This window comes from Phoxinus phoxinus (assembly GCF_949152265.1).
Source record: "Phoxinus phoxinus genome assembly, chromosome: 6".
NCBI classification, from domain to species: Eukaryota; Metazoa; Chordata; class Actinopteri; order Cypriniformes; family Leuciscidae; genus Phoxinus; species Phoxinus phoxinus.
The window spans coordinates 37,074,883-37,089,842 of record NC_136881.1 but is presented as its reverse complement, the minus strand read 5'-3'; the positions used below and the strand labels follow the sequence as shown (position 1 = coordinate 37,089,842).

At 37.8% G+C, this 14,960-nt stretch overlaps 1 protein-coding gene across 31 annotated transcripts in view; it reads right to left on the bottom strand.

Moving 5' to 3' along the window:
* Window positions 1-3,589: 3,589 nt before the first annotated feature.
* Window positions 3,590-14,960, bottom strand: part of nfixa (nuclear factor I/Xa) — a 120,739-nt gene continuing 109,368 nt past the window's right edge. For 11 of the 31 annotated variants that reach the window (XM_079615536.1, XM_079615539.1, XM_079615538.1 and 8 more), the window contains 3 exons: window positions 14,069-14,238; window positions 9,287-9,378; window positions 3,590-6,185 (listed from right to left, as the gene is read on the bottom strand). In XM_079615536.1, the coding sequence (XP_079471662.1) occupies window positions 9,307-9,378; window positions 14,069-14,238 (242 nt within the window). In that variant the 3' untranslated portion in view covers window positions 3,590-6,185; window positions 9,287-9,306. Of the gene's footprint in view, window positions 6,186-9,286; window positions 9,382-12,680; window positions 12,838-14,068; window positions 14,239-14,960 lie in introns of all 31 variants that reach the window. The other 20 variants (XM_079615532.1, XM_079615523.1, XM_079615515.1 and 17 more) reach the window with 3 other exon arrangements.

Below are 14,960 nucleotides of genomic sequence, written 5' to 3'. Positions count from 1 at the left end.
AAAGAACGGAGTCGGTGGTCATTTCCCCCATCATGAAACAAAACCCACACCAGGATCTTTTGTACAGTCAAGAACATCATTTATTCAATCAGGTGCTGCTCTTTACAAACGTTTTAGTTTTTTATAATGGAAAAGAATCTGTAAATAACACATGCAGATTGCCGAGGGCTCCGGGGGCCGGAGAGCACTGGATCAGAGGCGCTGGCTAAACTACGGTACCTAAAAACACATCGGCAGCAGAGACACGGTCCGGTTAGTTCGTTCAATATGCATTCGGCTACATGTACGCGGGGGAGTCGGGGCAGATTCGGAATAAATAAACGAATGCAACTAATAATCCATGCCAGTATAGATGGAGGGATGATCGATAATACTGATTTTGGTGCTACTGACTCTTGAGGAGACAATTGGGTAACTTAACCCTAATCACTTGAGCATGGCGTGCATATACAAAAAAAGTAAATTAATGATTAATTGAAGTATTATTGGATTAGTTTAATTTAGATGACACTCATTTAAAGTATCATTGCAGGGACACAGCTGGCTCATGCAACCCTGAATTAAGGCCCGTTCACACCAAGAACGACAACTGTATTAGCGTTCACACACGCACTATAAGGGGCCGTTCACACACAACGCGTTTTTCCATTCCAATGTGCTACTTTTCCAGTCTGGCGTTTTTGTTCTGTGCGAGCGAGGCCTAACGCGGTTTAATAAAGCGCGAGCTGCAGATTTGTCGTCTGCTGCTTTAAATGCTCAAGCTTTTTAAAGCAAGATGGAATCTGATTGGCTGTCGATGTTATCATTAATTGGCTGGGGGGGAAAAACAACGTTCTGAAAGTAATTCCAACAATAACATTCGTTGTAGTGTGGACTTATTAAAATGATCAATACGTTATAGACAGTTATCATACTTGGTGTGACCAGGCATCTTTTATGCCATTTCCTCCCAAAAAATTGCTGAAAAAAATGTATAATGATTAATATGTTGCTTGCAAAAAATTCACAGCTGCTTTTGAACTTGAACATGCAATCTGTCTGTTACTAGTCCAAGCCACTGACAACGAAGCTGCCGCCACATCTGGATCTATACTTCTAAATGCATGGCATGTTATTCTTAGTGCATCATGTCTCCTGATTAAATCCCTCCATAAGGTGCAAATCATCAGTCAAGTTCTTTAAGCAGCTAGTCTCAAACAACCACTAAAAAGGTGCTTTAATTATACGAATGCAACTTTATGAATAAAACTGAAATAAATACAAGACAAACAAGCATGATAGAGCTGTAGTGCATCTCCTGGTCCAGTGCTCTCCACCTACAGCCAGAAAAAGACCAGGACCGCACCGCACCGCTTCCCAGGACACACCGCCACTGATGTAGGAAGGGTCAGCGGGACGGTCCCGGGTCAGTCTCTACTGCGTTTGACCGAAGAAGGAGAGATGTGTATGATATAAACATGTGAAGCATACAGACAGGGATATAACAGTTTACAACATCTTGCTCAAGAGAAAAAGAGGTTCAACATTTTTCATCAAAGAAGGGAGGAAAGATAAGGATAGACATCTACAGTGCCAAGAGCGAGAGACCGATAAAGACAGAGGTACAGAGAGAAAGGGACCCGAATTTTTTTTTTGCCTTTTTACCTTTTTTTTCCATCATTGTACAATAAAAAGAACGAAATCACATCCATTTTCGTGTAGTACTATATACTGTGTATACGGCTTGAGAAAGCTCAGAAGAAGGAAAGACGGGTGTTCATCATTTACAAGATGGTGTCTGTGAACAAAAGGCACTTTGAATGGGACAACCTTTAAATGCTCACCTATACACTACAGCACGAACACTATGGGAGCTCATTTACATACAGGAAGTGTTTCCAGGACGATACGCGGCACTGATTTCCCCCCCGACGCGTTACTGCCTCTCGTCTTGAACCACGTGTGCTCTAAACTATGACTAACAAAACCCTACTCACGTTTACATCGACACGATCTCACCTAGATTTGGAGCGAATGTGAACGGATTGTAACCAACCCTCTAGTGTATTCTGAATCTTGACACTTAATAATGGCCGTTCCTCCAATCAAAACATGCTCTGATTTCTGCATATTCATCTGGTATTCTGGTGCGTTCAAGTCCTCCGGGGAAGTTCGTTTTTTCAAAGTCGCGAAGCCGTAATTATTACATTTGTGTCTTCTTCTTCACTAAAATGTACAGCAAGGTTGTGTTAATGCTGCCCTCACATGCTATCGGACATTTCCAACTTCCCACTTCTGAAGTCGCGATTACAAACTTGTGGCGTTCAAGTGCTTTGTTGACGGGATAAAACATACAGTATGCTTCAAATAGTTATACATAGCCTATTATGTAAATATTAACTACTTTAATGAAAAGACAAAATTATGTAGGGAAATAAAAACAGGAAACTCGTATCTGCGATGATTTCAATAGCATGTGAAGGCAGCATTAAAGGCCTCCTGAAAATAAGTTTTTAGCATGAATATGTTAGCCGTACGGTTATGAATAAGCTGGTGTGTTCCAATACAATGACAAAATCAGCATTTAGGAGATATGAGCATTCAAAACTTCAAGTCTCTCACTTCTGCTAAAATGGATCATGGATTTTTATGACATCACCTTGGACTTCAGCTTCTCATCACATCTTCTGTCCAATCAAATGCTCTCTAGAATCTAAAGCTCCGCCCCCTATGCTATAAACGGGAGGAGCCATTATTCAATATGTCCCGCCGTAGCTTCCCGTTTCAGTGGAAATGACATCAACGCATCATACAAAGCTGCGCGTTCCAAGGCACTTCAGTGGGCCTTTAAATATTTATAAATATTTCTTACAAAATGCCAAATTAAGAATGTGCCTGAGGTGTGTTCTTCAATTTATGAAGGTGCTGTGAACTGAATCATTGGGCTACAACTAATTTTTTTATTGTGCAATAGTCTCCTATCATGTTTTGTATATGCATCTTAGCTATTTTTTTTGTAAATGAAAATAAAAACAACAAATTTACTGCCAAATACAGACATCGTTTGCTCCATGTCGCGAATTTTCCATTTCTTTGTGCCACATAAATACGATCTTTCCGACATGACTTGAACGCACCATATATCTGGACATTTGAGGGAGTAAGAAGGGGCAATGCTTGCTTAAAGGTTGTAGTAAAATGCCTTTTGTCAGAACCAATATATATATGTATATATATATATTAAAAATCTGAACCCCCCTTAGTGAATGCAAAAGAGAAGAAGAGAGAAACAGAGGTTGGTATAAGTCGTCTCATCAGAAACAGTCGTTCTGGTGTGGTATTATTCACTTGTGAGTAACAGAAGCACCAGTATTTTCTTTTCTTTTTGTTTGCTGTAATACATTTGCTTTTGTAAAATCGTTCCTTCAGCCCCACCCCTGAAATAGTTTAAAAACAAAAGCTTACAAATAAAACATTAAAAAAAGATAAATGAAAAGTAAAAATTGAATTCCCCAACGCTTACAAAGACTGGGATTTCTTTTTGTGGCCCTCGTGTTTAGAGTCCAGGAGCTTGCAGACTTCAACTTTTTTTTTTTTTTTTGTCTTTTTTCACTCGCTTCGCTTTCTTAAAAATCTGAAGACAAACACAGATATCTACCCAACACATTGCACACGGCTCAGTCCACATATAACTTTTTTTTTTCTCTCAATAATAACACTTTTCAACAGAAAATGGACAAATTAGTTTCTGTTCTGAAGGTGTGTCTTGATCTCCTCGCACTGACCTGATTGGACGCCTGCGCTTCTGAAGAGATGATCTGATGTTTGTGGGGTTTAGTGTGTTTGGACATGTTTCCGATCACCTCACTGACTCGGGTTAAAGATCAGAAAATAACTAGACTGCCGTAGAGCTAATTTCACAGCGGAAGAACTATACATATGTCCATATATATATATATATATACACACACATTATGATATGTTCTGGATAACATAGATCTATAAATATGATGTTTGCAGTTGCTCATTTGTTGTTTGCTAATAAGCCCATGATACATATTGTACATATTTTCTGTAGCTTATACATGAAGTGAAGACCCTGAATTGCATGTAAAGGGGACACCGAGGCACTTTGATGTGTTTCAAGTGGATGATGAAATCGTCAGCTCTCAGCCAATCAGAGTCCCTGACATGTGATTGACAGCAAGGCAGTCCAGTTATTTAGTGAGGTCAGTGCTTTCGAGTGTTTGTATTGAAAAGTTTCATCTAAAATCTAAATACGATGTTCATTTGAATCATGTTTGATCGAGGGGTCTGAGTTTAACGGTTTCCCTTTGTCCTTTAATGACGTGGGTGTGTGTCATAGTGCAATGTTTGTGTGCGTGTGTATGTACCACTGAGCTGATAGGCTAAATGAAATGGCAGCCATACGTAGATTGTCGTGTGAGTCAGGCTGAACCGGTGAACTGAGACGAAAAGTTGAGTTGTGAACGAACTGTAAAGTGATGGAGAATGTGATTGGTAGGAAGGGCAGAGCACTGTCGAAATCATAGCGACCCCAAACATCTGGTCAATGGAAACTAGAGATTGTCCGTTTGTTCTTAAACTGTTATTCTAAAACTAAAACAAAACAAAAAACACTTTGGAAAGCACAATCCAACATGCAGTCCGATCTGCCGGAGCAGGAGCGGCTACGCTATGCAAACTAAAACCGCGCAAAATCAGAAAACAAACACAAGTGGAATGGCGAACGTCACAAAAACATGTCCAGGTCACATTACTACTGAATCAAAAGAAATGTAAAATTTGATAAAGAAAATTAAGCCTATTTTGGGTTCATTGAGATTGTTGTGCACTGTGACGACAATTAAGCACATTTTCTGCCATAGGTAAACAAATAGTAATCATTATTTAATAAATAATAATTATAAATAATATGTTTTGCATTACAATACGGTAATGAGATTGTTGCATTATGGTGATGAGAATTTTTTTGGGGAAAAGGGCTTTATTATTGTGAAAAATATTGCACAATTAAATTAAATCATCGTATTTCTTATTTATTTATTTAATTTTTTCTTTCTTTTGGTTTTGGGGTAAAATATGACCTGGAAAGGTTTTATGACATCCACCCAAAAATGTTACTGCAAAACCAAACGCAAAGTAAAGCAGAAGAAGCCCTCGTGTTCAGGGCTGACTGTAGGATATTGATGCACACAAGCACTCAGATTGATCGATGCTGGTGAAGAGGTCAGCGATGGATGCACCAAAACCCTCTGGGTCATTCGAATCGATCGATTTTATGACTCAAATCACTGGCCTTTTAATTCAGAAACACTACAAAATGAAAAATGATCTTTGAGTCAGAAGCTTGACGTTAAGGTCACTCGTGCTTGACCCTTCCCATTCCTGTCATCAGTGGTCTATATGATGCTGTGATGTGTGTGTGTGTGTGTGTTCTATTGCTGTGCTGTGTGTGTGTGTGTTTTACCTTAGACACATGTAGCCTGACTCCACATCGCAAATCTAAGGCCAAAGCATCTGTCATCCCTTATCAATAATCATATAGTGCATATGTTTAGGTGAATTGCACACGGTTAGTGTTATCTGTTGTTTCGCTCACAGTCTATTGCTTGTCAACGTGTAAACAGCGAGAGGATGTCGAGTTCACACTGCGCTGGAGGGCGTCACCAAGATCAGCAAAATCCAGAGCCAATCAGAAGGCTCCCGCCGAGTCTCTCCATCCAATCACACGCGTCCGTGATTGACATCATCCAGGTTCCATTTCAAATGTCCCTTTTCGATGAGTTCAACTTCCGAATAGAGTTCTGACTGGGAAGAGATGGGTTTTCCTCACCATGGCGTATGAGTGGTGGATGAATGAACAAATTAAAAAAAGGATTGGTCTATGTGCTGGATGCCTCAGGAACACCACAAAGACGTTGAGCTGTTGCGTCATTCCTTTGGATGGTTCTCTGAGCTCTCCAGACTGGCAGGGTAATGCTGAAGTTTTCCAGATTTGCCCGTGTTTTGGGAATTGTGTGTGTATTTGTGTATGTGTGTGTGTGTGTGTGTTTGTGTGTGAGCGAGACTTTACAGAGGGGCATGTGGGAAAGTCCCATACTTAGCTTCGTGACTCCATTTCCAGTTTTCATTGTGGATTTTTGTCTGTGTGTTCACTAAAAGTCTTGTCAAAGGAACCATGACTGTAAGAAAAGGAAATGAAGGTGAGTCTTCATAAAAATACATTAACAGAAACAAACTAGGCAATCTTAGTCTCACATTCCTGCCTAATATCTGAGATTTCTAACCAATCCATCTAGAAAATCTTTTTTTTTTATGATCATATTTTTTGTTTATTATTTTCATTATTGTAATCGTCTTTAAAATTTGTTGATGGTATGTGTATGTATACATGTATGTGCATGTGTGTTTTGTGTGTTTGTTATGGATATATGTATTTCACTAGTTTGTTGTTACTTTTATGTAGTATAATGTTTTTGTTTTTTATGTTTTTTGTTTTGATTTTATTGTAATTATGTCTATAGGTGGAGGCGTTAAATAAGCCCAGTTGGGGTTTTTTGCCTCTTCCTGCACATCATTAAATTTATAATATTTGTCTTATTTTTGATTATATATTTTATGTTTTGTTATTATTATTTTTGTCATTTTGTATTTTAAGGTGCAAAATATGAATAAACAAAATAAACAAAAGAATAGTTCACTCAAAAATTAAAATTATGTCAATTTTACTCACACTCATTCAAAACCCAGGACTTTCTCACGTAAAGGTCAAATTTAGCATATATTTCTTTGGAAAACCGCTAGTCGAGGGTTTTTAGCAGACAGGTATCAGCCAATAATATTAGACTTAAATGTAATCACAACACTTACAAAAGTTTTGGGTTTTTAAAAAAGAAATGAAAACTTTTATTCAGAAAGGAAGCATTAAATTGATCAAAAGCGACAACATTTAAGATGTTATAAAAGATTTTTGGTAACACTTCAAGCCTTTATGTACAATAAAGCATTATGGTTTTCATAATGTAAATATTTTCATAAATAGTCGTAACCAAATGTAAAATGCATTCTCGTCATACTTGTGAAAATTCAGCTTTGATCACAGGAATAAATTACACTTTAAAATATACCATTGTGATATATTATTATAATTTAAAATAACTATTACTAGCTTTTGGTGAGACATCTTTCAAAAAACATTCAAAAACCTTGCCGACCCCAAACATTTCAAAGGTAGTGTATATAAAAAACACTTTTCCAGTCTTAAAATTCACAATTTTAAAATGTTTCGGGCAGAAAGTCCAGTTTTTTTGGAAAGACATGAAGGCATGTACAGTATATGCAAACATTTTACTGACATAATTTGCACTGTTAAGAGAAACATTTCTTTAAAGTTTGCGGTTTCGATCAGCGTCCACCACACTCTTGTGAGGAACAGTTCTCAGAATAACCACTAGAGTACAGTGGACACACTGCTGAACACACACACACACACACCACTGCAGGCCATGCTCAGAGAGATCAACGTCACTGCTTCCCCGGGCAAAACTAATGGTTAAACAAAGATGTGATCCGAAGAGAAAAACAAGATGTTTTATTGACGTTTTAAATTACTAGAAGTTTAAACTTCTACAATCTGAAGACCCCTGTGGGACCCATTTTATCTTTTTGTTTCTCTCTCGCTGTAATCCTCGCCAGTAGTGTCCATCCTTTTTCTTAAGTTCCCTCCTGTTAAAGTTAAAGTTCATGTTCAACTACCTATGACATCATGTCTGGTTGCTGAGGGCAACCAGACAGTCGGCACGTGACACACGTCTCTCTCTCTCTCTCTCTCTCTAATTCAGACTTTCTCTCTTGCATAGATCAGCGAGTTAAAAGCACTTTAAACACATGTGAACTAGATCACTGTCAGTCCGTCACAGCACATCCATCTGCAACTGCATTACCCATCAGTCAGTAAATGAAAAAGGACAAAAGTTAGTAAGAATGACCGTATGGCCCACACTGTGAGCTAAACTTTTTTTTTTTTTTTTTCTCAGTTAAAATGTTAAAACCAGAAGCTTACTAGAATTCATCAAGGACTTTTTCCCCCAGCAGAACTCCATGTGGCGGCACATATGTGGGATATTCTTTGCAATGAGCCACCAGGACAAGAACAGGAAGAAACATCGTAATGGGCCGCCTTCACATTTTTGTGACAGGTGGCGTTTAACCAAGAGATGGAGACTGACTAATCTCATATATAATAGAGCTGCACTATAATGTCTGCTGTCATTACATAATACCAAAGCTATAAGGACATATACTGTCCTTATGTATGTATATTTCATGTTTTTAAAAGAAGTCTCTTATGCTCACCAAGGCTGCATTTATTTTATTAAAAATGCAACAACAAAAAACTAATATTGTTAAATATTATTACAATTTAAAATAACTGTTTTGTATTTGAATATATTTGAAAATGTAATTTATTTGTGTGATGCAAAGCTGAATTTGACATTTTAAAAAATTGTTTAAGTTGTTAAAATGTTTTAAATTCCCCCACCAGCAACAGATGAAGTTAAACATATGTTTTGGACCCTGCAAGTGTGGAAATGTGCATGCAGGATTTACAATACAAAGAAGATGACAATATAACGTCATACTCGCTTACATAATAAATCTGATGAATCATAAGACATTTGGTTTTGGAGTCAGTGCGGAGTAGGAGGAGGAAACGATTGTTTCCATGTGTTTGGTCTCATTGGTAGTGCTTGTGGTTTTTGTAGCTGGTGCGAGTGGGAACACGGCCACAAAATCCATTTGACATGAGCAGCGTGTCCCTCAGCAAACCCCCAGAGAGCCGCTGACTGCTACCAACCACACGCATTAACAACAGCGCTCAGACTCGCTGATCAAAAACACATGATTGATGGACTGAAGAGCCTGCTATTTTCAATTTAAAGGAATATTCGGGGCTATTTTCAAGCTAATGCCTATGCACCGCATCTTTAACATGATGCTGATTACCCCAGACTCATCCCTCAGTGGGTATAAACAAACAGGACATGCGTTTACAGTAAATACACTTTCATTAGAAGCCTAGACAAGCAGGCCTGAGGGTTAAAACTACGCAGAAATGTGCAAATCAAAATGGACAAAATGCTCCCCGCTTGCCTGGTAAGCCTCAATTGAAAGTGTATTTACTGTAAACATGTTTCCCGTTTGTTTATACACACACACTGCCTGTGGTGGGCTAATCAACAGCATTACACACATGTCCCTAAGTCAGTGTGTGTGCATGTACCTGAGTCTGCTGTGGGATGTTCAGAAAGTTGTTGTCCCGTGATCCGATGCCGACAAACCTGTTGGAAGCTGTGGAGCCTGGCGCTGGGTATGCTGCTGGGACACACACACGTCTGTCAGCATTCACAGCTGTGATTTACGTGCTTGTATTGTAAAAATTGCAAGCTCATTTTTTTTAATCACCGGCACTAAAATGCTAAATTAACATGTGGCTTGAAGTGTGCACTGTTGGCACTGTATGGAATTGCAATCTGTTTGTTTGAGTGAACCAAGCGAAACTATTCCTGCAATACCAGAGGCTGCAGTTTCAGGACCGCAGTTCTAGGACCCTAGTTTGTACTAATAAACGCACTAGTTTGTAACAGTTTTACCAATCACTGCACTTTGTTAAGTCGGTCACACACCAGATGAGAAGCGCCACGCCGAGCTGTGGTTAATAAATAAAATTGTGTCGTACATACATACACAGAAAATATCTTGCTTCTGTGTTGAAAAATAACTAATCCATCAAAACTGAATTTAAAACCTGAATATAGGGCCTTGTATATTGAAACAAGTTAGGTTAAATATTTCAGGAGGGTTACCAACGGTTATGTTTAGGGTTGGTTAAGACAATATATCAATATATAAATAATTAAACAACTCCTTCCTGAAAATTAATAATGCAAATACAGAATTGAATAGTATGTGCTCTAAAATAGTATAAACTGCTAATACATATAAAAGAAATGGGAAAAAATTTCCTAGAAATGCGGTCCCTCTCGATTCGAGGAGTCACGGTTTTTGCCTTCTGCTGCCTTTAATGACACAGCTCAGGATAGTCAATACTGAAGGGCTTGGCTCAGAGAACCCATAATCAAACATAAGCAAGCACACCAGCCAAAAAACTGCCACTGAGATGAATGGGAATGCTAATGGATAGATTTCTCTAGGTATTATTGTCCTTGGACCAATGGCAGACAGGATGGGTGCTTGAAATATTCTTCTTCTTTTTTTTTTTGCTGCTGGTTGTGCAGTAATCATATTTTAACAGTATGGTAATAAGTGCCACACTACTTGAATGCGGGGAATTTTTTTTTTTGAAAAACACCCAAATTTAAAATTAAAAAATTCATTGGGCTTTAAAATATAAACTGGGAGAAAAATATAAACTTTTAGTTTAAATTTCAAATTCAAACATTCTAAAATTCACTTTCAAATTTCGAATTCACGACAGTTGTGTGAAGTGGAAGGGAGGATTTAAATGGAGAGTTTAAAATTCAAATTCAAACATTCTAAAATTCACTTTCAAATTTCAAATTCACAGCAGTTGTGTGAAGTAGGAGGGAGGATTAAAATGGAGAGTTTAAAATTCAAATTCAAACATTCTAAAATTCACTTCCAAATTTCAAATTCACAGCAGTTGTGTGAAGTAGGAGGGAGGATTAAAATGGAGAGTTTAAAATTCAAATTCAAACATTCTAAAATTCACTTTCAAATTTCGAATTCACAACAGTTGTGTGAAGTGGAAGGGAGGATTTAAATGGAGAGTTTAAAATTCAAATTCAAACATTCTAAAATTCACTTCCAAATTTCAAATTCACAGCAGTTGTGTGAAGTAGGAGGGAGGATTAAAATGGAGTGTTTAAAATTCAAATTCAAACATTGTAATTCACTTTCAAATTCAAATTTCAAATTCACGGCAGTTGTGTGAAGTGGGAGGAAGGATCTAAATGGAAAAAATACAAACTTTTAGTTTAAACATTCTAATTCAAACATTCTAAAATTCCCTTCTAAATTAAAATTCAGGGCTGTTGTGTAAAATGGGAAGGATGATTTGAATGGGGGGAAAAACATTGTTGAAAACAGCAAAATTTAGAAGATTTTGAAGAAAAAAAATCCAATTCACTTTCAAATTCAAATGTCAAATTCAGGGCAGTTGTGCAGAGTGGACTCCATGAAATAGGAGGTGTTTATGAGACTGGGCGTGTTTGCAAGTATGTTAATGTATGTGTATGTGTGTGTGAGTGATTGTTGGCATCTAAAATATGACTGAAAAAGGCTGTTGTGTGTAAAAGCACCGAAAGATGGAAGGTAAAACAAATAAAAATGGAGGGATACGACAGGTTGAGACCAATACACCATTCCATAGATATGAAATGAACGAATGAGAAAACACAGTACGATAAAGAACATTGATGTGTGAGAAGAAAAAAAGAAAGAAGGGATGGTCTTCTGAAAGGTTTGCTCGACCAGGCTCCTCCTTTTGCCCACCCGCCCTGCTGACAGCACGCGACACACACACATCCCAAGCAAAGACCCACAACCCAGTGCCGCCCGCTCTCACACACTGCCAGACACATCACAAATCCCTTCACCTGCACGTCTACACACATTTCCTTTTTGTATTTAGCTTGATGTGTCAATGGAAAGGCGCTTAATGTGGGCGTCATTTTTTTGTTTGTTTGTTTGTTTGGAGTCCATGCCAGCTGCCCTGAATTTGATCTCTTGAAGGAAGAAAAGAAAGAAAGAAAAATGAAAAGTGAGAGCGATGAGGAGGGAATGCTGATCTATGGGAATGATTGGCTGTTTTGTTTTGTTGTTGTTGCTTTTTTTCAGCCAATGAGAGGCAGCAAAGTGTCTCCATCCCCATTCAATTGCAAAAGTCCGTGACTGATTGCAATCGGATAAATAAATGAAAAAGCAGGATGAAAAGGGAATTGAACGAGGAAAATGAACAAAGGAAAAAGTCAGATGGAGAAGAGCAGGGCATCTAAAGCCAGAAATATACTTTACGCAAGTATGCAAATACAGACAGGAATGCTTAGTCTGGTCTTTCTTATTTACATATTTATATTAGTATTATTTTGCACTGTTTACATTTACATTCTGTACCAATAGTTTACATTAGTTTATATTTTGGGAATGGGTGTGTGTGCGCACTTTTCAAATGAGAGACTACATTTCGTTGTATAACTACAATGACAATAAACTTATTCAATTCTATTCAAATGCATATTAGTGCGTGTTATTGTTGCAATAACATTTCAGTACTCAAGGGGGCGCTATAGTTTCCTTAAAATATCTGTACCATTAAACCTGTTATTTTTATTTCCAGATAGCTAGATATGAACAGTTTAACTCACTTTTAGAGAAAATGGACCATAGCAGACGATATTTTAAGCAAATGCTCACTATGCGTCTCTGAACATTTTTTGAAAACGCAGCGACAGGTGAAATTAAACTCGCGTAGCTTGAACTGTCTGTGTTGGTGGACTTGCGTAAGGTATTTTTCGGGCCTAATAGTCAAAAATTGTGGCCCTATCACTCAAAGAGTTGATGAGTTGTTTTTAGCGCAGCGGTAATGGGGCGATTTCAAGGGCTCTGGTGGGTCTGGTGCTTGAGCGGACACTTACAGGGCGAGGCCGGGGAGCCGACTCCGCTCTCGGGGTGTGTGTGGCTGGATTTGTGCTCGGGCAGGGGGAGGGGCATCGGCACCGGCCGCGCTACCGGAGGAGGAGGAGGTGGCAGTAAGAAGGAGCCGGGCAGTTTGTTCTGACCGCTCCCGTTATGCTGCAGATACACACACACACACATACAGATGGTGAGGGGGTGAAAGAGGCACACACACACACACAGACAGATACAGAAATGTGGAGGCGTGCAATCACAAAAGGTGAGATTTGAATGTTACAAACGAACAGAGACATTGAAAACGTAATAAACATACACACATCCACTGAGTTATTAAAGTGTCGTCATAGAAGTTTTGTTCGGATCAGTTTTGAAAGAGGCAAAAACTTAAGCGTAAAGCAGTCCAGCTATATCTATTTCACAAACTGACTTTAAGCTAAAATTCACCTTTAAAATTATGATTTGCACTCTCACATGTTACTGCATTTTATTTAGAAAACAATAGCAATTCTCTCCAACCAACAAAAGACTAATATTAAATGTTTATATAATTTACTTTTTTATATTATGAATAATTCTTTATTTTTATAATAATTATTTTAATGTAATTATTATTATATAATCATTTAATTATTATAAATTAAACATTTATTTTCTATGGTTTATACAATAAAAGTGTACGGAGCTCCGAAAAGGACATAAAAGAATCATAACAGTAGTTAATTTGACATGAGCACTATATTTCAAGACATACAGTAGTTTTGTGTGAGGAACAGATCTCAGTGTTTACTCAAAGAAGAACATCCCTCAAATCTCACGTGTACCTGCGTTTAATCAAAACATAATTATGTTTTAATATAGACAACTCCAATTTTTGTCTTTTCCTAACACAAACTATGCTGTGACTTGAGATACAATTTATAAGTTAAATGGACTATATTTATTTATAAATGTTATTAAATGCTAAATATTATTTTAGGGATTAATAACTTTTTTTTAAAGCTTGGCAGTGGTGCAAAGAAAAGAGATGCTAAATGAACTAAACTGATGTGGCTTATAATCCACATGATGAACCTTTCATTTGAAAAAAATTAACATGCAATCATTGCTCAGCACGACCATATCTGTTTTGAAAATATATATTTTTAAATATAGTTTTATGACACTTTATAAGGATGAGAGGATGAAATCAAACTCAAAACATGAAAAACGGAGACTGTCAAGTGTTAGATAATGGAGAGAAAGAGAAAGGAAGAAGAGAGAAAGAGAGAGGGACTTTAGCAGAGATGTGTGTGTGTGTGTGTGTGTGTCCTGTCCACTGGAGCTGTTTGAATTGTGATGGTGTGTGTGTGTGTGTGTGTGTGTGTGTGTGTGTGTGTGTGTGTGTTACCTGTGCCCCCGGCTGCCCCGAGCCGTCAGCACAGACGAACTGGACGAACTCTTTGAGCGGGTCCTGATGGTGGTGATAGCGGATGGTGGGGTGGGTGAAATATGGACTGGACTGCTGGATGATGGAGGGAGCAGGGAAATGAAGGGCAGAGGCTGAGGCACGCGGACTCCCTGAGAAAGAGAGAGAGGAAGAGTGAGCGATACGTGCGTGATATACACAGCGCAATGGGATATTAGCATTTGTGTGTGTGTGTGTGTTCATATAAACCTAAATTCTTCATTATCCCTCTAAAAAATAAATGTCCTTTCCGTAAAAAGGAATAGCTCACCTAAAAATTTACATTTTGAATGTATTCACCCACGTGAAACCCAAAAGGAGAACTAAAGCAGAATGTTCATGTTGCTGTTTTCCATTCAATGAAAGTGAATGGGGACTTTTTAAAACCTCTTTAAAGCTCATTTATTTAATCACAAATGGTGCCTTAAGACCAAGTAAGAAAGATTCTCAGTAAATTACTTCAAATCCATGGAGTCATCGTCATGCTACCATTCAAAAAGTTTGGATTTTTTTTTAGATCCTTTGAAAGCAGTCTCTTCTGCTCACCAAGGCTGCATTGGTTTTGATCAAAGATACAGTAAACATTTTAAATATTATTACCATTACCATTATTACCAAAATAACTATTTTCTATTTGAAGATATTGTAAAATGTAATTTATTCCTGTGATCAAAGCTGAATATTCAGCATTATCACTCCAGTCTTCAGAGTCACATGATCCTTCAGAAATATTGTGATTTGACGTTGTGCTGCTTTTGTGGAAAACCGTGATACTTTTTTTCAGGATTTTTTGATGAATGCAAAGTTCAAACGAAGCATTTCTTTAGAATATTAA